Below are 26249 nucleotides of genomic sequence, written 5' to 3'. Positions count from 1 at the left end.
TTAAAAAAAAAAAAGAAAAAGTATATTTATATAAGATATTAATATATACTCTTTTTAATTAAAAATTTACTAAATGTATATAAAGAAATTATTGTAATTGTTATATATTTTTTTTTTTTTTTTTTTTTTGGAAAAAGGTCTAATAAAAAAAAATTACTTTTTTAGAAAGATATTTTTATAAATACGATATTATTCAATAATTTTATTCATGCAAATATTAATTAAAAAAAAAAGAAAGTTATTTTATTTTATTTTATTTTATTTTATTTTTTTTAAACTTGTACATTAAAAATTTTGTTTCATTTTAAATAGTAAAATATAAAAATTATGAGAAATTTCTCTGTTTTATGAAATATTTGTGTATTTTTTGCTTTTTTTTTTTTTTTGTTTTTTTTATATTACCATAAAGTAATTTTTTTTTTTAAATAAATTTTTGAATATTAAAAATACATTTTTGTTTTTTTTAAATAAAAAAATACATTTTATTATTTGTGATAAATTTTTATTTTGTTCAAACATTTTTTTTTTTTAGTTAAAATTTTTTGTGTAAAATGTGCATACACATTTTTTTACAACAATTCAAAAAAAGTTGTTACACCTACTCTTAATGACTTTATTTTATTTATTTTTATATACACTTTAATATAAATTTTCTTTTAAATTTTATGAAAAAAAAAAAATTCTTTTTTTTTTCTTTCTGTTTACATTAGTATTATTTTTATTTTATTTATTTTTTTTTTTTTGATTCGGTATATATATACATTCATATGGATAATATAAAAGTTATATAACAAAAATATATTATATAAAAAAATTAGTTAAAGTAAAATTATAAAGATGTCACTGAAAAGTGAAAGTAATATAAATTATAAAAATGAATATTGTTATAAACAAGACAATGCCCCTATTCAATCAAATTTTAATTCACAAATGAATAAAAAAAGTAGTAAACTTCCATTAAGTTCATCATATAAAACGCTTTCAAAAGAAAATTTATATAAAACACAATTAAGTTCAAAAGAATTTCAAAATGAAATCGATCAGAAACAAGAAGATAATGAAAATGAAGAATATGGAAATCATAATGAAGAACATATTATAAGTGAATATGGTGAAAATGTAGAATACTATAGAAATGATAAACAAAATTATTCTGATGAAATTGTAAATGATGTAACTAGAGATGATATGAAAAGTTATAATGAAAAAACAGATAAATATTTAAATAATGAAATGAATGGATATTATGATCACGAATATGAAAAGTACAACAGTAAAAATAGTAACCAACTAACAAGTGAAATAAATAACATTTTTTATGAGGAAAATACAGCAAATAACAATTCTAGAGAAAATAAAGAAAGTGAATATAATTTGAAAAACGAAGAATTTGCAAATAGTATAAAGGATTCTAAAAATAAAAAAAGTAAGGAATTTTCTAAAAATCATATTTTAAATAACCTAACCTCAACAATGTTAAATACCCTTAATACAAAAGAAATAAAAGGAAACAAATTAAATAATAATGAAGAAACAAATAATTCAAAAATTCTTAAAAATTCAACATATTCAAAAGTATCAAATAAAGCACAAGAAAAATACATACATGAGAAATTAACTAATAAAAAAAAATGTAAAAATAGAAAAAAATTTCTTAATACAAGTAATAGTTCATCTACTCATGAAAGGGAAAAGAAAAAAAGAGATAATAGCAAACAAAAATATAAAAATTTATTTTATAAAAATTCTCAGAAAGGTGAAAGAAATTGTGGAAAAACAAAAGAGTTTAGTATTTATGAAATAAAAGGATATATTCCAACATCATATGAAAATGATGAAATAAAAAAAAAAAAAAATAAAAATAAACAAAATAAAAATGAGGAAAACAAAATTAAGAATAAAAATAAAAACGTTTACTTTGTTGATAATACACCAAATCATTATCCAATATACGATGGTACTCCGTATGAGCATTTAAGTTATGCTAATAATTTATGTAATGGTAAAGTTTTTAATGTACAAGAACAAGTTCAATTACCTTATAATAATACAGTAAATGGATTAAGAACAACAAATGATATTCATTATTATCCTAACATGAATAAAAATTTTATTAATAATAATGTAATTGTTCCTAATAATATTAGTTGCGATGTTTCTAAAAGTTGTAACAATGTAAATGAAGTAATTTTCATTCCTCAGGAGAATGTTTATATGAGCACATCTCCTAATGCTACTAGTATAAAAAGTGTTATTCATAAATTACCATATAACACATCTAACGGCATGATAAAAACAAAAAATGAATTTTTTAAAGTATCAGTTCCATCATCTCCTAAAAAAAACTTCTTTTGTAATAATAGTAAAAAAAATGCATTAAAAAAAAAAGAAACAAAAGATTTAAAAACAGAAATACTAATTTATAAAAATAATGAATTGAATAACTACAATAAAATTTTAATGAATTCTACTATATATAATAATGATATTAATAGGCATAATTATTTCATGCCAACTTCTAATAATGTTTTTGTTAGAACTAGATCACTAACTCCATATTCGTGTATAAATAAAAGAAACAATAAGGTATCACCTCTCAAAAATTTATGTGTAAATAGACAAAAATCATTACCAATAGTTCAAACAAAAACAGAAGAACCTATTTGCACTCATGAAGTTTCTTATACTTACTCTAACCCAAATAATATGCAAAATATAAACAATAATAAAAATAAGTTTGCCTTTTCATCACCCCAAGCTTATCCAAATAGTACAAATTTATATTCATATTATGATAAAAATGAGCAAGAAAAAAAAAACTGTAAATGCTATGATTCAAATGGTTATGTTAAAAAATCTTCGAATAAATCTACCAAATGTTCTACTACATCTTCTAGTAAAGATTATGACCGTTGCTCCACTCGGGATTCAGAAGTTCGTTTCTTAAATGAAAAAATTAAAAAGCTTCATAATAAAATTAACAATATGAACAAAGAAAATACTAACCTAAACGAGTTATCAAAAATGTACAAGGTATATTATATATATATATATATATATATATATATTATATGTATATAAATATTATATGTATATATATTTTTTTATATTCATTTAAATTCATAGAACGAATGCAATCGTCTTCGAGAATTATTTGTAAAAAATAATTATGCAAAAATTAACTCATCAAACATTGGTAATATAGATTATGAAAAAATTAATTTAAAATTAGAAGAAGAAAACGAAAAATTAAGGAGTCAAATGAAAATATTAGGAAAAACAATTTTGTCGAGTGATGATTTTAATGGAGTTAAAAAAATTTTAGCTAAACAAATAGTTGATTTACAAGAAGAAAATGAAAAATATAGAAATAAAATTAAATTATTAAAAAAAAATAATGATGTAAATAATGAAGTATTATTTAATTTAAATAAAACAGATATTTCAGCTGATGCTATTGATAGTATTTTTATGCAAACCAAAAATGTCATTATACAAGTGATCATTCAATACATATATTTGTGTTACAAAACTAACATTTATATACTAAGATAAAAAATTTTATACATATTCTTTCATATACATTATTCTTAATTAATATATATAAATATTTAACAAAAATTTCACTTGTTCTTATTTATTTTTTTTTTTAAAGGGTCATGAATCTATAAACATTTTTTACTTAAATTTAAGGAATCTAATTGATCAATTTTTTGAAAAAATAAAATATATTACAATGGGAAATGATTATGTAAAAAAAAAAAAAAATGAAGAAAAAAAATATAAATACAAAGAAGATTAATAAATATATATGTTTTTCTTTTTACTTTTTTTTAGACAAAAAAAGAAAAAATTTCGTATATAAACAATTTAGAAGAAATAATTAAAGCAAATTTTGAGGAGGTAATATATTTTTAAATTTGTATATGTAACTTTTTAATAATTATATATATGTTAAAAATTTACATAGTAATGATTACTTTTTTCTTTATATATATAGATAAATGAAATAGTTCTAAAAATAAATAATCTAAGGAAAAAAATGAAAACTATGAAAGCTCATATTTTTGATATAAATAGAGGAAATCCTTATTGGTTCATTTTTGCTTTCTTTTTTTTAAATATTATTTTTTTATCTATTTTTTCTTTTTTATATATTCACTTATTTAAATAGAATTACTTTAACATGATATTTTACATATATGCTTAATATTTACATATAAATTATGTGTATGTTTTTTTTTTTTTTTTAGTGGTTGTAAACCATCAAGAATTATTTTAGAAGAAGATATTAAGCATCTAGAAGAAGAATTACATAAGCATTCAATTTTGATAAAAAATTTAAGAAAAAAAAATTTGTCTTTAAATTTAAATAATTTATGTTCTTATTATAATGAAGTATGTATCTATGTTATTTTTTATATGAATATATTGTAATTTTTTCAATTATATAATTTTTATATGCATTTTTATTATATTTTAATATTATTTTTTATTTTATCAGTATTATTTTATATATCTTTTTATTTTCTATACAGGGAAATGAAACCAATGACAATTCAAAGAGAACCTATAATAGCATTTGTGAAAAAATTGATAAAAATAAAATTTACGAAAAATGTAGTGTAAAAATGAATTCTAATTCAAAGGATAAAATTTTTCCCCTTGGTTTATTAGAAAGTGAAAAATTATTTAAAAATAACAAAAAAGATGATTTTCAAAAAATAGAAAATAATATTTTAAAATTAGATGAAAACTCTTCAACATCATATAATAAAAGTATTAATGAAGGATATCATAGCAACTTACACGAAAAAGTAAACAAATAAAACAAGTAATTAATTCTAGAAATATAACTAAAATTTTTTTTTTTTTTTTATAGATAAAAATTATTGAGGAACAGTTAAATTCCCTAAACAACGTAAGAAAAAAAAAAAAAAAAAAAAAGCAAATAATATATAATCATTTAAAATTAAATAAAATTATTCTTTTCTTTAATTTCAGCATATAAATTATAATTATGGTGATGACTACAAAGATAATACAAAAACATTGAAAACTAAAAAAAAAGTTTGTATAAATAAATTTTTATAATAATACATTTACATATAGTTAATTGCTATGAATATATTTAAAATTATAAATATATATGTATATTTTAAATTTTTTTAGGATATATTTTTAGTAGACAAATTAATAAAAAATATGAAAGATGATACTAACTATTTTAATGATGTAAATGATATTAATGAATATATAAAAAAAAAAAATTTTAAATATGGTGATCATATAGAGGTAAAAAGTTCATATTCTGAAGATGAATCATCACATTCCTCTTCATCTTACTCATCTTCGTCATCTGAGGAGAACGAAAATTCATCATCAAAAAAAAAAAAATGGACTAGTGATGATGAAGTAAAAAATTTAATAAAATATATATGAACTTTTCTTATAAATTATTGGCATATAAAAAAAAAAAATAAAAATAATTTTATATATGTATTTTTATTTATCTTTTTATTATTTAGGTAGAAAGAAGCAAAAATAAAATGATTGAATTGCTAGCAGTAATTAATAATAAAAAAATTATATAAAAATATATGTCTCTTTCTATTTATAACTAAAATTCTCTTTTTTTTATCGTACTAATTTCTTCCTCTTTCAATATATATTTTTTCTATTTTATTAATATGTTTATTTTTATATAAGTGTTTCATATATTTTATTAATGTTTATATTTAGTTACTAAAAGGAAAAGATAATGATAATTTAGTAGAAAATACAAAACGTTATGTAAATGCTTTTGGGAAATATGTAAGCATATTAATTTATTTTTAAATATAAATTATACAACTATATTTACTAATTTTAATTTTCCTTTTCTTTTTTTTTTATTTTCATTTAAAGAAATCACAAAACAAATATAACCTAAAGAAAATTTACGATAACCTAAATGCTATAAAAAACTCAATTAAAAATAATGATGATGATACAGAAATGAACATTTTAGCTCTAGTAATAAATAGAACTATCCTATGTTTTCATTTTTCATTTGATTTCACTGAAATTCTATCATAATACATAATCAAATAAAACATATTTAATTTTTTTTGTTTTCTTTTTTTTTATTAGATCGAATCGCAAGCTAATGAAATCAAAATATTTGGAAACGTAAAAAAAAAAAAGAAAAAATAATAATAACAATAAAATAAATTCACTTCAAAAAAATTAATTACATATTACTTTTACCTTTTTCTTAAGTATTACAATATTAACATGATATTTAATTTTATTTTTTTTTAGTGTATTGATGACTTAAAAAATACTGTAGTATCCTAAATTTTTTTTATTTTCAAAGGATTCTTAATAATGTATCTTAATATATATGATCACACAATAAATTTTTAACAAATAAATATTATAGTTTTTCCAAAAGTATAAAAATTTGTTTTTCTTCCCTTCTATTGTTTCTTTAGTTCTTTTTCAAACTTTTTGTAATGCTTAAAGTAATTTTTATTATCTTAGAAACTTTTACACTCATTTAATTTTTTTTTCTTTATTTTTTTCTAAATAAAAATAAGGAAAAATTTAAAAGATTTATATGATATTTATTATTTTATCATTATGATGTTAATACATTAGTTCTGTGCACTTTTTTTTTTTTTTTCACATTTCATCATTTATGAACATTTTTTTTTTTTTTTTTTTATTAAAACATATTAAAAATTTTATATTTATATCTGAAAAGAACTTTTTTTAAAAATTTAATATTAAAATTGTTCATTAACTGAGACTTAAAAAAAAAAATCTTTCAATAATATATATATATATATATATAAAAATCTTTTTTAAAATTTATTTTTTTAAACTTCAATATAAGAAGTCATTATATGAAATATAAATAATTGTTAAAAAACCTTTATATGCTTAATTATTTTATTTTTTTTTTTTTATTTTTTTTTATTTTATTTTATTATATATTTTTTTATCTCAATAGTTAAATATAATAATCCACCTATTTACTAATGTCCATTTATAAAAATGGGAAAATATAATTTGATATTTAAAAAAAATTGGTTTACTAAAAGTATTTTCGGAACTGTTGGGATTTTTGTTATTTTAGATCAATTAGCTAGATAGTAAAAAAAAAAAAAAAAAAATAATAATATGCATGAACATGTCAAAATTTTTTTTTTATAATTTTTTAGTCAATATGATATCCCCGAATATAGAAACCCGAATTTAACTATGTGGCCATGGTGGCTTGAAAAAGTCAACTTAAAAAGGTTATTAGAATGAAAGAAAAAAGAAAAAAGAAAAAAGAAAAAAAAAGAAAAATGAATAAATATAAATTTACATATCATATGCATAGATATATTTTTACGAAACAACTATGAATTGTTTTGAATATAAGTGAATGAACCTATTATAAAAACATAGAATTTATTATAAACTTTTTAAAGTGTATCTAAAAGTTCATTCTTTGTATAAAATGTTTTTAAAATAAAAAAGAAATATATCTAATATAGAAAATACATAAATTATTATTTTCTTATTTTGCATATCATGATTTTGTTATATTTTAATATTATTGCTATTTTAGGTTAGGGATGGATCAAAATAACTCGGAAAATAAAAGCAGTGAAAACTCTTAATGAATTATCAACTTTTTATATGTAAAAATGAATTTATTTTTTTAATTACTAATTTATTATAATTTTATTTTATATATATAGACTTATTTTATTTATTTATTTTTTTTTTTTTTTTGTGCATAATTTTTATATTCCTTTTATAAAAATAATTGTCATTTCTAATATTTTTATAAACTTTAAAAACAAAATATTCGTAAAATTTCTAATAAATCAAGTTATTATATTAGTTTTAAAATAAAATTATATATATATATATTTAATATAAAAATTATAAAAGCTTATCCAAAGTGTGATGGTAAAAATTTTCTAGCTTTCATAATATTGGGATTATAGTCTACTGGAGAATCTCTTATTCTTAATACATAACTAGGCATTTGAAATTTGAACTTTTTTATATCATCTCTTGAAACATATTTTATTTTCATTTTTTCATTACATTTTTTAACCGATAAATTTTTTTTGCTTGCATTTCTACCTGATTGCAATCTTTCCCATCCAAATTTTGTTAAACGAAATCTTAAAGCAACTTTTGAATGATTTTTGTATTTTAATTTTTTCTTCCTTAGTTGTGATACTCGATGCCTAAATCGAATTAGTATCCAATTTATATTTTCTCGTGGATTATAGAATCTTTTAGTAACTTTATTCAGATTCGAATATATATATTTATTATAAGCATATTGAAGTATATTTGTTTTATTACTTATTAAACTATTTTTAAAAACATTATTAAGCGTATTATTTATCTCACTTTTTGTATATATACATCTTCTAAATATTTTGTAATTATTAAATGGAATATAAGTGAACGGAATGTTTTTTGCTATTTTATACTTTTGGAAAAACATTTTATCTTTCATCTGATTTTTTTTTAATTGATATTATATATATATAATATATATAGATTCTTGCTATTTACTTTTATTTTTTTACTTATACTCTAAATATTTCTTCATAAGAAACTTATTTATAAATAAGATATATATGATAACTATATTATAATTTTATTAAAGAATATAAAAACTAAAAGATTAAATTTACAGTAAAATTATATAGTTAAAAATTAAAAAAAAATATAAAATGTGTAATTATATGATTTTAGTATATATATTTTTTTTTTTATTTATTGTATATATACTAAAAAACAACTAAAATATAAAAATACCTATAATTTTTAATTTCCAAAAAAAATTAGATTAATATAAATAAAAATATAAAGTAAAATGGTATAAAATAAAAAATAATATATATATAAATAAATTTCAGAAAATGTGAAAATAATAAAATTAAAACTTTTATTTTATATCAAATCCTTCATTTCTTAAACATTGATTATGATCATCAATAAATTTTTGGCATTGTGTTTCTCCAAAATTAACAATGCATTCATCTCTTAACTTTTTTGTTTCTAAACATACACAACAAATTTTCTTTTTTTTTTCACTTTTAATTTCTTCATTAGTGTTTTTTATTGGTTTATTTAAAACCGCACCCATTTTTCTTGTTTTATATATATATGTACATATATATAGAATCTATATTCTTTATTTTTTAAAATATATTTATTCAAATAATTATTAATTCATTAATAATATAATAATTTACTTAATTTTTATTTTATTTTATTTTTTACAGTAAAGAAAATTTTTTAAAAATATAATTCATATAATTTTTTTCAAAAAATAAATTCAAATATTTTTTTTTTTTTTTTTTTGAAAATTTACTGTGCAATATAATTCTTAAGGGTAGTCTAAATATTTTTAAATGAGTTATAATTTTATAAATGAATCATGAAAAATTAATATAAACACTTTTTCATTATTAAAAACTTACTACTAAAAAATTATACTTTATATTTTTAAAAAATATCAATAATACTAATTTTGCCCTTAAAAAAATATTATTAATTAATTTACTTTAAATTATTATTAATTAAATCATCTCTTATAAAATATCTACAATAATATTTTTTTTATCACTTTTTTTTTACTTATTATTAATTAAATCATCTTTTATAAAATATCTTCAATAATATTTATTTTAATACTTTTTTTTTACTTATTATTCATTATATAATTTTCTTTCTGTAAGGAATAATTTCATATAAAAAAATAGAAAAAAAAAAAAATGTTTAAGATAAAAAAAAAGCTAATTATATTGAAATTTGAAAATAATAAAAATATAAATGTTTATCAAGTAAAAAATTAAAAAAATAATTATATTTTTTTCTTTATTACTATTCTTTCAATTTTGTCTATGTTATTTCTTAACCACAATTATTCTACCTAGAATCTTATGCTTTCTAATATTATAATTTATTATTTTATTCCTTGATATTATACTCAAAAAAAAAAAAAAATTTTTTTTTTCTAATGAATATTAGGAGATAACTAGTAATTTATTATTTAAAATTAATTTCCTCATTTTTTTTTCTGTCTAAAAGTTTTCACATAAAGCTCTATTAAGAGAAAATAAAAAATAAAAAATAAATTGTTTTTATTTTTTAAATAATCTAATAATAAAATTAAAGACTATTATTATAAAATTTTTATTATTTTATTTCTTTTTATTTAAAATTTCTAAAAAAAAAAGAGAAAATGAATTATAGCTCATTAAAAAAAAATTTAATAATTAAATTTAATGTAGATAATAAAAATGATATTAATGAAAGGAAAACTAAAATAAAATCTATTAATAAGAAGGTAAATTTAAATTTAAACGAAAATTATAAAACTAATGAAATTAATAATGATGAGAAGAATGAATTTGATATTTTTCTTGAAATGGATTGCATACTAAAAGAAAAGACAACTAAAAAAAATGAGAATGTTTTAAATATTAAAGAGAAAAGTCCTATTAATAAAAATAACCAAAGTGAAAATGTTAATTTAATTAAAAATTTAAATTGTAAAAATAATAAAGAAATATATAAAAAAAATAACTATAATGAAGAAAAAGGAAAAATGTTTAAAAAAAAAATAGATATAGTAGAGGCAAGTTTTAGTGTGATAAATAAATGGAATAATCATAATGATCTGATAGAATTCGTTAAAAATAATTTAAAAAATAATGAATTTATATATGTAAAAAGGTAAATTATATCGTCTTTTTTTTAGGCATAATTTTTTTTTCTATATATTTAATATTTTTTTTTATTTCTTATGAATAAAGTTTAATTTATTTGATTACCAAAAATAAAATATATTTATTTAAAGCAGATACATTTAAAAAAAGAAAAAGAAAAATTCATACATAATTATATGTATGTATATATATATATATATATATATATATGCATACGTTTTTTTTTGTTCTATTAGATTCTCTAATAATTGTTTTGAAAAAATTGACTCTAGAAACAAAAAAGAAACCGATTTTATGTCCATTTCACCAAATGGTGTAATGATAAATGAAAAGAATGAATCAACTTTTTACGAATTAAATGAATGGAGAAACTACATAACTTTATTAAATTCTGCCTTAAATTTAAAATTTGTTAAAAAATTTAAATTATATAAATATTTTTTTTTACTAAAAAATTTGATAAAGTACACAAAATTTAAAAAAAAGAAAAGTTACATTAAAGAAAATTTATTATTTTTGAATGAAGATTTCTTTAAAGGGTTTATACAAATACAAACTATCCTACATGAATTAAGCGATAATAAATTAATTGATATAAGTATAAATAATATGAGCATAGAACAATTTAAAGAAATTCAAAATGATTATTTTTTAAAAATTGATAGTTTTATAAAAAAAAAGTTGAAACATATAACAAATATAATTTGTAAATATTGCATTAAATCATTAAATAATTTTTTAAAAAAAAATGGAATTGTAGACGATGATAATAAAATAATTAATGAATTAAGTGTGTATGAAAATAAAGAAATTTTTAAAGTGTACCCAAAAATTATAAATAAAAATATATCAAAAAATATTCAAAGAAATAACACTAATGTAGATGTATACTATAATAAAATAGCTTTGAGCAACTGTTATTGTATTTATATAAAGCGATTTATTCATTTAAGTCAATATTTATGTGATAATACATTAAGAAATATGATCATTAACACGTATGAATATTTTCTAAAGTTATTAAATAATTATTTTGAAGTTAATGAAGAAAAAAAAAGTGAGAAAAACAATATAAGCAAAAATAATGATAATAATACTTTTAGAAATGATGGGCCATATAAATTAATTAAAATGGATGAAAATGATAATAATACTAACCAGAATGATAACAATAATAACAATATTAATAATAACAAAAGCAAAAATGAGATATGCTTATTTAATGTTATGTTAATAATAGAAAATAACAAATTGAAAATAACACCTGAGTATGATTTATTGATAAATACCATTATGTATTACATTAATATGAGTTTACAAAATTTATGCAAGAGAGAAGAGTTTTTTAATTCTTTTAAAATAAAAGAATTTTTCAAAAATCAAATATTTACTGATAATATTATATATAAAGAAAAAAATAACGAAGACTTGAATTATGATAAGAATTTTTCTAATTTTATTAATAGTGATGAAACAATAAGTAAACTTCATTCAGAATTAAAAGATAAAATGGGAATATTATATAATTCGATGGTTGATGTGTGTAATGATTTTAATGATATCATAAAATTGCATAATAAATATGAAAAAATAGATATAGAAAAAATAAATATAATGGACAATAATTTTATTTCCTATCTATTTACCTCATTTAAAGAACATGAGAATAAAATAAAAAGAATGAATAAAGAAATAAATATTCATTTATTTAAAGTTGATAATACTGCATTGATTGATTATTTATTAAAAAATATAAATAAGAAATGGAATAATTTGATTAATTATTTACCGTCATTAAATAATCAAACAATTGATGATTTAACGATTAAATTAGATAATTCTCTTAATATTATTAATAAAACTCCTGCAACTATTGATGAATTAGTTTCTTATATAGATTTTGCTAATTCATTTAATGACGAATTAGTAACAGTAGAAGAAAATATTGAATCGATTTCTTCCTTATTTTTATTATTTAAAAAATATTATATTAATATTAGTGGCAATCAAACAACGAAGATTTTTCATATCAATCAAAAAATTAACTCTTTAAAATCTATCTTAAATAATGAAAAAAATTATGATCTTCAATTCAATGATTTATATAAAGATTTAATTTTTCGCATTAATGAAATTGAAAAAAAAATTCAAAATTTCGTGAATATAATGAAAACTAATATCTTGGAAAATAATGTTAATTATTCATTAAATGATATTCTTCAAGAAATTTATTTTGTTACACCCATTAATGATATAAATCATATTTATTATACAAAAAATAAAGAAAGAAATAATAATGAAAATGATATTGTCAATCAAGAGAAGAAGACAAATAATGATTTAACTAAGCTAGATTATAGTGTAAATGATTCATTATATAATAGATTAAGTGATGATATAAATGAAACAAATGATTATATAAATAAATTTTTTATTAATGAAAATAACGAAATAGTAATCAATGATGAAATGAAAAAAAAATTTTACACTTTTGAACTTCTTGAATTTTTAAGAATAAAAATAATAAATATAAAAAAAGACGTAGATAAATATATATATTATCAAAAAGTTTTAAAAAAAAAGAAAAACGAATTTGTTAATTTTAGTTTATTAAGCAATATGTTCATAAATAATAGCTTAACGATATATACCTTTTTCAAATTTATATGTTATAACGAGAAATACAAGAAACAAAAAATTTTTAATATTAATTTAGAAGAACTATCAAATGAAATAAATAAAATAAATGTGTACTTTAAAGAGATTAATAAAAATTTTGTGAATAATGAATTTTATGAAAAATGTAAAAAATTTCATAAAACTTATGACAATGTATTGAAAATTTTGAAATTACTTAAGGTAATATATAAGAACGAAAAATATTTTAAAAGAGCTATTGATATACTGAATTATTCTAAAAATATTGAAAATACAGAAAATATAAATAACTTATACAAAATGAATACAGGAGATTCAACAAAAGAAGAAAATCGTATTTTACAAAAGGGAAAATTGACATATAATTATAATAATATAAACCTCAGTGATTTATTTAATCTTTCTTTTGTTAATAGCTTACCTGAAATAGAAAATATATGTTTTGAATACGAAAAAGAAAAGAAAATAAATGAAAAATTTCAAATTTTAAAAAATACATTGAAAAAATATAAAGTAGATGTTAGTCTAATGAATAAGAAAATATATTTTATTAATAATATAGATGAGTTGATTACGCATTTAAAACAAATTCTTACAGAATTATTTATAATTGAAAATGATAAATTTAGTAAACATTTATATGAGGATATGTATAAATTGTCAGAACAAATAAAGAATTTCACTAACATTTTAACTGCTATAAAAAAAATACAAACATATTATTTAAATTTACAAAGACATAAAAACAATGAATTAAAAAAATTTCTAAAGTTAGACTTATCCATTATCATAAAAAAATATAAACAACAATGCGAAGAGTTTTTTGTTTATCCTCAAATAACAAAACACATAGAAAAAAATTATGATTTAACGTACTTTAAAACATTTATGCAGCAATTAAAAGAGATAATCATTGATGCCGAAAAGCATATACTAGATAAAAGAAATGAATTTTATGCATTTTATTTATTAAACGATGATGATTTCTTAAAAGTATATTTAGATTTGAAAGATATGAAAAGTTTAAACAGTTATGTAAATAAAATATTTCCTAATATTAAAAAAATAATTTTTCAAAATGAAACAATATGCGGTGTTTTAACTAACGATAACGAAAGAATAATATTTAAAGAAGAAATAAAATTTAAAAAGATGGAATTTTTACTAAATGAAATTAGTAACGAAATAAAGAATTCTGTAATGAAAAATATTCATACTTATGTTAAAAGTAAAAATTTTTTTTCAACTTTAAAAGAAGATTCATATTTATATTTTATTAATATAAACAATCTGCAATTATTATTTATTTTATTAAACATATATTTTACATATGTCTTGGAATATGTTCTTAAAAATCCATTAAAAAATAAAGATATTGTTTTTATTATTTCACAAAATATTTCTAAAATGATAGAAGAAAGAAATGATAATAAAAATAAAGCAAATGAAAAGGAAAATAATAATCATAATAATAAATCTTATGCTTATGATAAGAAAAATTGGATTTTTATTTTAACTTTTTTTATGTATATAAAAGAAAAATTTCAAAATTTTATGAATGATGAAAATAACTTATCAACGAATAGTTATAATTACTTAGAGTATGTAAAACATCATTATGATAAAGATTATTATATTCAATTTTTTCATCACAAAATAAAATATAAATATGAATTATTAAATAATTACAACTATACATTAGACATGATATATTATGAAAAAAATTATAATTTCTTATTTTACAAATATTTATCTAATAATTTTATTACACTATATTCCGATAGTTCATATTCTATTAATTACTCTAAGGATTTCTCCACACTTTTAGGTTTTCATTTTTTTTTCATTAATAATATTAATTTACAGAAAAATGACATATTAAATTTTATGTCTTGTTGCTTAAGCTCTAATATATCTTTATTTTTTTATGAAATAGACAAATATAAGGAAGATCTTTTATCTGTATTAAATGAGCAATTGGTTAATATAAGTAATCACATTCTAAATAAGAAAAAAACTATAATTGTAAATAATAATGAATTTAATTTAAATAAAAAAAATCTTATATATTTATCATTAAATAAAAACTCTTTTCCTTTATATGATTATTTTTCTGACAAAAATTATAATTTCAAAAGGCTACAATTTTCATTTTCTTTTTATCAGCCTTCTAAACCCTTCTCATTATCTATTTTTTTTTTGCTTTTTTTCTCTTATGGATGTTCAAAATGTGATATATTGTCGATGGCTACATATAAAGCATTCTTTTATTTAAAACAACATGTAATAAAAAAATGTATATATATATATATATATATTTATATTTTTAACATCTGTAGTATCATTAAAAAAAAAGCCTCATTTTAGAAATATTTTAAATTATCTTTATAAATAAATAATAGATAAACAAACATAGTATGATCAAAGTAGTCTATTTTTTATTAAATATTTTTTAGTATCCTATTGAATAATAAAAATAGTAATAAAGAACAAAATAATAGTTGTAGTAGCTAATAACTTTAAAAACATTTTCAGTATATGCAATTAAATGTATTTTAATTATAATTAAATAAAAATGATAAGAAGTAGAAATAATTTGCCATTTTTTTTTTTTTTTTAGAATTCATTAAAAAAATATATAGATGAAAAAAAGTTAGTCAATATTGTAAAATCAACCTTAAAAAAAAAAAAAAACGAAGAAGAATTTATTATTTCAAAAAAAATAATAAAATATGTATCTAGTTTCGTAGAAAATAATAAATTAATTGAATTAATTAACAATATTTGCTTGATATTTGATTTATCAAAAAATTCTCAAGTAAAGTTGCTACAATTGGTAGATAAAAAAGAAAAAGAAAAAGAACAGTATTCTGAAGTTGATAGCAATTCACAAGAATCAAAAGATAAAAAAAATTTCAAAAACCAAATTAATAAAATTGTTACTCATTTAATAAAAGAAACTAAATTGAATTTCTTAAAATATCAAGTGAATAAAGCTATAGAAATATACAAAATATTAAATTTTAAAAGCAAAAAGGAAAATACTTACAATAATGAAGAAGAAAAAAAAGTCAAACATATTTTGATAACAGGAAAGAATTATTCAGGAGTTAATACTATTATTTTTCTATTATATAATTTTTTAAAAAGTTTAGAAAAAACTGAATTCTCATCTTTTGATTTGTGTTTTATTGAAAGAATCAATATAAGTTATTGCTTGAAAGAAGATGTTTTAAAATTCGTGTTTCATCCAAAAAATTATTTTATTTCAGAACAAGAACAAAATGAAGAAAATGAAATAGAAAACAGTTTAATGAAGGAAAATAAAAATGAAAAAAATTTACAAAAGGATGCAATAAATAAAAAATGTATTAAAATAGAAAAAGAAAAAAAAAAAACTAAATTATTTTACAATAAGACAAACAAAAATTATATTAATGATTTAGAATACATAAAATTAAATTTAAATAGAAATGAAGAAAATTATATATATAAAAATAAAATGTTATTATTAAAATTTATAAGTGTGAGAGAAATAGATTTAATAGAAAAAATGTGTAATTATACATTAAAAAAAAATATGTGTAGTGAAATAAACAAAGAGGATAATGATTTTAATTATAATTGTTTTATATTCAAACCAGATAGTTTAAACAAAATTTCTCCTTATATTATTGATAAATTTCACTATATAAATATAAATCATACTATTCCTTATATTTCTTTTATCACATATTTAGTAGACCAAATAAAGATATATAAATTTTCAAAAAAAAAAATTATAAAATTATTCGAAGATCTTATAATTGAAACTTTAAATTTTTTTAAAAAACAAAAAAAAAATGTTCAAAATATTTGCAGCAAAGAAAAATTTTACAATAGAGAAGAAATCAAGGAAGAAAATAAAATAGAAGAAGAAAATGAAAATAAAAATGACTACTTTAATAGTATTAATAAAGAAGGGCAAAATGAAAAAAAAAAAAATAGCGATAAAGAAACTGAAAATAAAAAAATTAATGAGTATGTAGGAAAAAATATATATGAAGAAGAATACACTAAAAATTTGAGCGAAAATGAAGAGAATAATAATCCTAATGAAGAAAGTAAAAATACTAAAAATGAAGATGAGGAATCTGAATTTTTCAAAGAAGACGTTATTGAATTTTATCAAGATAACAATATAAATATAAAAATTCATATAAATACGTTAATATCCAATTTTGTTAAGTTTATTGAATATTTCTTAAATTTATTGAAAGAGAAAAAAGGATTTGATAAAAAAATAGTTGACAACCACTTAAATAATATTATTACTATTAGCTTTATATATGCATTTACATCTTTTATGAGTAATCAATTAAGAAGTAATTTTGAAAATTATATTTTTAAATATATTAACAATATATCTATTATTCCAAGAAATACTTCTTTTGTGCACATTTACTATAATATTGAAAGTAATAAAATTTTAAGACAAGAAAAAGTATATAAAAATGAAAATATAATTATTGATAAAAAAAAATTAATAAATAATCTACTAATAGCTAATAATAATTATTTCATTTTCGAAGATTTACATATTTTATCCATAAAAAATTTTTTGAAAATGTCTATCTACTTGCGTATGCCTTTTATAATAATGGGTTACTCTAATTCTGCGAAATCTTTATGCACTTACAATTATTTAAATTCGCATAAAAAAAAGAAAAATAATATTTATAATTTTATGTTTTCTTTTAGTTATTTATTTAGTTATAATCAAATAATTCAAAAATTAAAAAAAGAATTTGATTTTTCTAAAAAGTATATTTCTGATGATATAACAATATATCTGGATGATATTAATTGCCTAAACAATGAAAATTCATTAAATACAATGGAATTTTTATATAATTTAATAAATTTTAATGTAATTATATAGAAAAAAAAAAAAAAAATATAAAAATTATAAATATCTTTTCCTTAAAAAAATTTTATAATATATATATACTTTTTTTTTATAGGATTTTTTTGATGTCGAATATAATAAACAAATAATACTATCAAACAAAAAAATAATATGTTCATTAAATAATGAAGATATCACTATTACAAAAAATAATTATCACAGTCTTTCTAAACTATACAAGAATTTTTTTATTTTTAACCTTTCTACTTTAACAACAAAAGATATAAAATGCCTTTATTCAAATATTATAGAATCCTTATTTCAAAAATATGTAACTAAAAAATATAATCTTATTTATATTAAAACATTTATATAAATAAATTTAATTAATAAATACATTCATATGCATATTCATATATATATATATATGTATAACAACATAATTACACAATTTGAATTTGTGAATTTTTTAACAGAATTTTTGTGAAGAAATAATTAATGAATGCAATAATTTTATTAGTTGCATTTTGGAAACATTTGAAGAAATAATAAGGATAAAAGAAAATAATAAATTTTATTTTTATACAAATAAAATTAATAACATATTAAATTATTTATTACTATACGATAAAGAATGTAGTAATAGTATTAATGACATTTTAATCTTATTTCAAAATGATTTTTATAGAATTTTTTGCAAAGATATTGTTTCATATAAAGACAGAATGAACTGCATAGAAATTATTAAAACGAATTTTGATAAATATTTTAATAAATATATGATTTATAAAAATGATGATTTATTTTTAAATTCAAATAAGCATATCACAATTGAAAATAAAAGTAACTTGTATAATGATCCATCTAGCAAATTAAATATTTCTTATTTAAAAACATTCTTTGAATATGATAATATAGAAATATTTTATAAAGATATAATAAATTTAATATTAACAATAAATAGCTATTTAATTATAAATAGAACTAATATAATTTTTATTAATAATCAAAAGGATTTATTATCAAAAATAATTACTATATATTGCCAATATAAAAGTTATAATTGTGTTTTTTTACAAGAAAATTTAGAGTGCATTAAAGAACAAATTAAAGAAACCTATAAAAACACAATTTATTTAATAAATAAAAATAAGGAAAACTTTAATAATAATGAAAATAGTAATTATAATGAAAACAGTAATGATAATTGTAAAAATATATTTTTTTCTAAAATTATACCTATTGACGAATACTTAAGTTTGTTTGATAATGTTATTTACAATGGTAATTTAGATGTATTATATGAAAATTTTCGAAATGAATTCTATTTAGAGATTATAAACATTATAAAACATCAAGAAATTAGTATTGAAGGTAATTTTGATAATTATATTTTCCCTTTATTATTAGACAAAAATCATTTTTTATTTTATACAGAAGATTCTAACTCCTTATATAACAATTACTACAATAAATATAAAAATTTATTTAAAAGTTGTTATTTTGTTTATTTAAATTTATATAATTTTGAAGAAAGTAAAATATTCTTATTCAATATATCATTTCCTATTTATAACTATATTAGAAATATGATAACATATTCATTTGAAGTAACATCTACATTTAAAGAAAATATCTTCCTTGATGAAATTGATAGTAAAGAGTCTCTTTATTTTTCAAGAATTATAAATAATTTAAATACTAGAGTAAAGAATAATAAAAAAGATATAAAAATAGAAAATAAAATTTATAATAATTGTATATCATACTTAATTAAAAACACCTATGAAATGTATTATAAGTTTAAAAAAGAACAATTGAATGAATTGTTATGCAAAAAAGAAAAATGTAAAAAAATAATAACTGACTTTTTTGATCAAAATGTAATAAATAGAATAAAAGAATTAAAAATACAGATAAAAAACATTAAAGAAGAAATTAATAAATTCAAAAGTTGTATAAATGAAGAATTAATAAAATATAAGAAAGACATATTTACAACAAGAGATAATTTAAAAAGAATTACAAAAAAAGATTTTGAGTATTTTAAACAAAATAATAAAAACAACTATCTAGGATTTTTGAAAATTTTATATTTATATATTAATAAAAAAAATGATAAAAATTTTATAAAAAACACATTTAGTTACAGTTACTTTATAAAGAAAATTAAGAATATAGACGAAAACTCTATAAACAAAAATTTTATTTTAAAATATGAAAATATTTCTAATGTAGACAAGTTTCTAAATTATAAATTCATTTTTATTCTTCATATTTTTATCGTTTCAGTTAATAATTATGTAAAAAAAAAGGATTCTCTAAATAACGAATATCAAAAAATACTTAATTTAGAAAAAGAAATATTTTCTTTAAATGATCAAATAAATACCTTAAGAAGTAGTGCTATTTCTATCGATACTCTTACAATACTAGTAATTATATAGAAAAAAAAAAAAAAAAGGAAGAAATAAAATAAATAATGAAAAAATTACTATAACAATAATAATACTACATTTAACATATGCATATATATAATCAAATAAGAATTATTTTTTTTTTTTTTTGATTTGATTCTAAGTTTGATTTTATAAATACATACATATTTATATTAAAGTGAAATATTTCTTTATATAAATTTTTTTTTTTTTCTAATTATATGTAGGGAGAAGTAATATCAATTCATAAGAAAATTAAGAAAGAGATAAAAAATAAAAAATCACTTCTTCTTTATAAATCTATTTTATTTAATTATTGTTCTTCTTTTAATTACAAAGAAAAAATGAAATTTCTAAAATTATTAGTTAACGAAAAAAAGAAATATTTATATTTATGTAACACTTCAGAATGTATATATGGTGAAAACAAGAATGAAAAAGAAGAAAACATAAATACAGAATATTTATTAAATTTTAAAAATTTTATTGATACACCTTTTCTAAAGAAATATGGTGAAATGAAATTGTGCAATGATGATATGATAATATTTAACTGCCATTTATTAGATAATATAAAAGAGAAAATAATAATATGTATTGATTCTTTTTATCAATTAAAAAAATACCTTTTGAAAAAATTAAAAACAGAAAAAAAAAATTATTGTTATATAAAATATCAACATTTCTATAATATATCATCTTTTTATTCTGGAGAAGATAACAAGCATGAGGAAGAAGAAGAAAAAGAAGAGACGGAAATAAATTATAATAATAAAGATAGAAATTTTACAAAATTTTTAAATAACCTAAAATATTACAAAAACAATACCTGTTGTTTGATTTTCAGAGGAATAGATGAAAATATATATAAAATTTTAAATGAAAAAAATATTAGCACTATCTATATTTTTTTAGAAAATTATAAAGAAATTAATTTTGAAAAAATCTATCAAAGCTATCATGTTATTTACTGTGACTACAAAAAAAAGAATATTCTTAATTTGCTATTATATTACTATAACAAAATAAAAAATATAAATTTGATTAGAAATTTCTCTACAGTTGAAAATGAAAACTATGAAGAAAAAGTAAAAAGAAAATTAATATTTTTAGAAGAAATAAACATATATATATTTACTCTTTTTTTTTTTTTTTTAGATTATTAATATATCAATGAATTTTTTAAATAAAAAAATTAATGAAAGAGAAATGATAGAAGAATTTTCAAAGGAAAAGGAAAAATATGGAGAAATATTAAATAATATTGAAATAACAAATGTAGATGAAAAGAATAAGAAAAATAATTTTATTTTAATTTATGTATTCTATTTATTGATACAAACTATAAGAACGTGGAAAAAAAAATATAATATTTCGAGTTTGTATTTTTTAAATATTGTTAAAGTGTTTTTTCAAAAATATAATATTGAAAAACAAAATTCAGAAAAAGACATTTTAAACTTTTTTTATTTATATATTTTATCATTCTTAGATAATAAAAATATTTTAACCGTTAATTTTATACTTAGTCTTTTTATAGATATTTATTTATATAAATTAATAAAATTAAAAGATATATTTTTATTTTTTAGAAATTACAATAAAAAAGGTGAAAAAAATATAATTCAGAAAGTTATTAAAAATAAAATTAAGAAAAAAATAATTAAAAATAAAAAAATAAAAAATGAAAAATATATAGAAACAGAGGAAACTTTCTTAAATAAAAGAAATGATAAAATTATAAAATCATTGGAAGAAAGTTTAGGAAAAAAGAAAAATGATCATTATTCTCTCAATGAAAAAGGGGAATGTGAAGGTGTGTTTGAAAGTAATAATTATTATAATGCTATTGAGGATTATTATGGTGAGATGTGTGATAGTTCTTTTGATAGTGATAATATTTATGACAATGGCTATGATTTAGTAGAAGAATTAGAGAAACAAAAAGAAACAAATACAGAGGAAATAAAAATACCAGTGGGGCATAATAAAGAAGATGAAGAAAAAGTAAAATATATGAAAGATGAAAATAATTTAAAAGAATTAATCATTAATTTAGATGGATCCCTTAAATTACTTTACAATAAAAGAAAGAAATTAAAAAGTTTATTTTACGAAAAATCATCAGAAGATAGTGAAGAATCTGACTTTAACTCCAATTACAGTGACTATAGTGAAGAAGAAGTATGTAAATTAAAAAAAGAAAATCAAAAGATTAATGAGTTATCTATAATATATTATTTAGAAGAATTAAAAGAATTAAGAAATTCAAAAAAATATATTTTTAAAAGACTATTGAAAAGTATAAGTGATAATAAAAATGAGTGGGATAACTACATAAAAAATAATGATAGCACTTATATAAATGATTTTCCTTTGAAAGAATTAAATAACTCTTCTATGTATTATTATAGATTATTGATTGATAAAATTATAAAAAAAAATGATCTATATATTTCTATTAATAATTATATAAATATAAAATTATCAGATATATATATTGATAAGAAAGTAATATACTGCAACTTTTATAATTTTATAAATAAAATTATTAATAGTTTCACTTTTTCAAATGAAACAAAGAATTCAAATAAATCAAATGACAATAAGGAAGAATTCAGTAAAAATATAGAGAAAAAAAAAAGCATATTATCTGATCAAATAAATAGTAATAATTATCTTACTGAAGTTTTTAATGAAAGAAAACAGATTACTATTCTTTTAGAAAAAAATAAATATAGTTTTATATTATTAAAAATTTTTTTAAATAGTAATAATGTGACTTATCTAGATTTGAAAAACAATTGTCAAACAAACTTGGCAGATATTATTATAGTAGATATTAAAAATAAAGAAGATAGTTATAAACTAGAAAATTTAGTAAATGATAACTTAAAAAAAATTTTCTTAATATTTTATTTTGATATTAGTACAGTCACTTTCTCTGTGATAAAAAATTCTATCTTAATTAACTTTGATTTTAGCTCGTGTTCAATCAACTATTTGAACTTTTTATACTTTATTATTAAATCATTAAATTATAAAAATGTAAATGATAATAATATTAACTCAAAATACATATTCCTTGTAATTTTATTTTTTACAGTAATAAATGAACAAATAAATTTAGAAAATTTGCAATTAGATTTAGATTTGATTAACGAAATGACCTTTTTAATTGATCTTTTTTGCAACGTTGTGAATTTGATAAAAGATGAAGAAAAATATAAAGAGTTTTTCTATAATTACTTTAGAATATCTTTAGAGTTTTTATTTTCAAGAAATTCTGTATTAATAAAAAATATGATATTCTCGTTTTTATGCAATTTCTTTTCTAATAAAATGCATAAAAATGTTTTATCAAATATAAATAATATCTTAAAAATACCTACTAATCTTTATAGAATAGATCAGCTAATTGAGTATATTAAAAACAATTTTCATTTAATTCAAGAATTTTCTCAGCAAAATAAAATTTCTCATATATGTGAGATAAATTATCAAATAAAATCACTAAAAAATATTTTTATTTCTAGTTCTTTTATTAACAAATATCAAAAATTAGAAATCTTTAAATTAATTTTTTCATCTTTTGATATTTTCTCTACTTTTACTTTTATAAAACCAGCGATTAATGCAACTGTCAAATGTAATTATATACAATAAAATTTTTTTTTTTAATATATATAATTATTATATGGAAATATTACAAATATATAAGTAAATATTTTTAGCTTGTGTTCTTTATTTTACTTCCCTAGTTCTATACCTTTTTTCTTTTAAATAATATATATGTATATATATGAAAATTATTTTTTTCTTTTATTCAGTGATATATTTAACTGAAGAATATAATACTTTGTTGCATTATATAAATGAGATAAAAAAGGAAATTCAATATTTTGTCAAAATTTTGCAGTTAAGCAAACCATTAGATAATTATTATTTAAATATAAAAAATATCAATTTAAAATTTTTGGTAATTTTAATATTTTCACTTTTTTTTTTTTTAATAAATAATATATTTAAGGATATATTCATTAGTTATATAATAATAAATTTTTTTTTCAGATACCAGAAAAATGGGAATTCAATGATGAAAAAGAAAAAAATTTGAAAAACTTTTTCATAAATATTGAAGCAAAATTAAAATATCTTAAAGAAATTATTAACAAAGAACAAAGAGGATGCAACAATATATATAATATATCTATGTTTACGAACCCTTTACTCTTTTTTTATTCTCTTTTTTTTACTTATGCAACTAATATGAATACAAAAATAGAAAACTTAAATATCTTTTTTAAATATTCTGAAGAAATTAATACGTAAAAAAGCAAAAAGAAAAAAAAAAGATTGGCATATATATTTCTTTTCTTTTCTTTTAATGCACCTTATTAAAAATTTATTTCGACCCTATTCTATTTTTATCTATAATTTATTCCGTTTTATATTTTTTTTAAAACTTTTTTTTTATATAGAAATGAAGACGGAATATGGTTAGAACCAATAAAAATATATAAAAGTAAATTTGTGAAATCTACTAATGATATATGCCATAGTAAAATACATAAAAAGAATGCAGTATATTTTAAAATATCAAGTGAAGAAAATAAAATAGATGAACATCGTAACTTTATTTCTGAAGAAAATGAAACAGATGAAGATATAATAAATAAAAATAAAGGGGAAAATAATAATTTTATTATTAATTATGAAAAAGCTAAAGGGAAAAATTTTTATTATAATTCACCATATATATTGATAAAAATAAAAAAAAAAAAAAATGAAAATTTAGAAGTTAAGGTAAACAATGATGATAAAAAAAATAGGCATGTTACTAATGAATTAATTCAATCACAAAATAATAATTTAAACTCATTCTTTGAATTATTTAAAAATAATGATGAGTTTGATAATAATGATTTTGTCTATTATTGCCCTGTTTTTAAATTTAATCCATCTACAAAAAAAAGTACTAAAAAAAAAAAATTTTAAATATTCAAAAAAATATATCTTTATAATTTTTTTTAATAAAAATTATAAACTTATAATGCTGTTATTTGTATATAAAACATTTCCATCTTTAAATAGGATGAATGTCGATTATATACATAATATATAGTTATATTTTTTCAGTGATTGATATAATAGTAGAATACAGTTATCTATAAAAATATTTAATATTTGAAATTTTAATTATATATATATATATATTTTTTTTTTTTTTTTTCAGATGATAAGTTATTATTTTTTTTGCCATTGCCATGCATATATAATAAAATAATTTACAAAAAATTTAAAGTCCATATGTTATTATAATACTTTTTTTAAAATGTTTTAATTTTTTTTTTTAATTTGTTTTATTTTTTTTTTTTTTCTTTTTCTCTTTTTCTCTATGCAAATATGTGCATAGTAAATAAAAGAAAATTTGTAGTATTTTATATGAAATATAAAATGATAAATAATACTATCATTCTTATATCATTTATAGCATTGTAATTTTAAAAATTATTTATAATATCA

The 26249-nt window shown here is 17.0% G+C and overlaps 5 protein-coding genes across 5 annotated transcripts; 3 read left to right on the top strand and 2 right to left on the bottom strand.

Annotated features, from left to right (window-relative positions):
- Window positions 1-837: 837 nt before the first annotated feature.
- On the top strand, window positions 838-6339 carry PRELSG_0609600 (conserved Plasmodium protein, unknown function; the record flags this gene model as incomplete). Its single annotated transcript, XM_028675551.1, has 15 exons — window positions 838-3033; window positions 3127-3498; window positions 3656-3751; window positions 3838-3903; window positions 4001-4095; window positions 4254-4398; window positions 4539-4817; window positions 4883-4921; window positions 5005-5070; window positions 5173-5415; window positions 5529-5567; window positions 5743-5814; window positions 5908-6015; window positions 6133-6171; window positions 6304-6339. 15 exons carry the CDS (start codon window positions 838-840, stop codon window positions 6337-6339), a joined length of 3891 nt encoding a protein of 1296 aa, XP_028532129.1.
- Window positions 6340-7041: 702 nt separating this feature from the next.
- On the top strand, window positions 7042-7655 carry PRELSG_0609500 (conserved Plasmodium protein, unknown function; the record flags this gene model as incomplete). Its single annotated transcript, XM_028675550.1, has 3 exons — window positions 7042-7139; window positions 7209-7286; window positions 7604-7655. The coding sequence occupies 3 exons, from the start codon at window positions 7042-7044 to the stop codon at window positions 7653-7655; spliced, it is 228 nt and encodes a 75-aa protein (XP_028532128.1).
- A 278-nt stretch (window positions 7656-7933) lies between these two features.
- Window positions 7934-8503, bottom strand: PRELSG_0609400 (conserved Plasmodium protein, unknown function; the record flags this gene model as incomplete). Its single annotated transcript, XM_028675549.1, has 1 exon — window positions 7934-8503. One exon carries the CDS (start codon window positions 8501-8503, stop codon window positions 7934-7936), a length of 570 nt encoding a protein of 189 aa, XP_028532127.1.
- A 447-nt stretch (window positions 8504-8950) lies between these two features.
- On the bottom strand, window positions 8951-9151 carry COX17 (cytochrome c oxidase copper chaperone, putative; the record flags this gene model as incomplete). Its single annotated transcript, XM_028675548.1, has 1 exon — window positions 8951-9151. The coding sequence occupies one exon, from the start codon at window positions 9149-9151 to the stop codon at window positions 8951-8953; it is 201 nt and encodes a 66-aa protein (XP_028532126.1).
- A 1101-nt stretch (window positions 9152-10252) lies between these two features.
- On the top strand, window positions 10253-26045 carry PRELSG_0609200 (conserved Plasmodium protein, unknown function; the record flags this gene model as incomplete). The annotated part of the gene is made up of 11 exons (XM_028675547.1): window positions 10253-10746; window positions 10976-15680; window positions 16018-18306; window positions 18401-18616; window positions 18762-20720; window positions 20951-21811; window positions 21882-24372; window positions 24554-24702; window positions 24795-25051; window positions 25205-25698; window positions 25960-26045. The coding sequence occupies 11 exons, from the start codon at window positions 10253-10255 to the stop codon at window positions 26043-26045; spliced, it is 14001 nt and encodes a 4666-aa protein (XP_028532125.1).
- Between the last annotated feature and the right edge of the window lie 204 nt (window positions 26046-26249).

This window comes from Plasmodium relictum (genome assembly GCF_900005765.1).
Source record: "Plasmodium relictum strain SGS1 genome assembly, chromosome: 6".
In the NCBI taxonomy this organism is placed as follows: Eukaryota; Apicomplexa; class Aconoidasida; order Haemosporida; family Plasmodiidae; genus Plasmodium; species Plasmodium relictum.
Note: the sequence above shows the minus strand (reverse complement) of the source record. Positions and strands in the feature narration are given on the sequence as shown.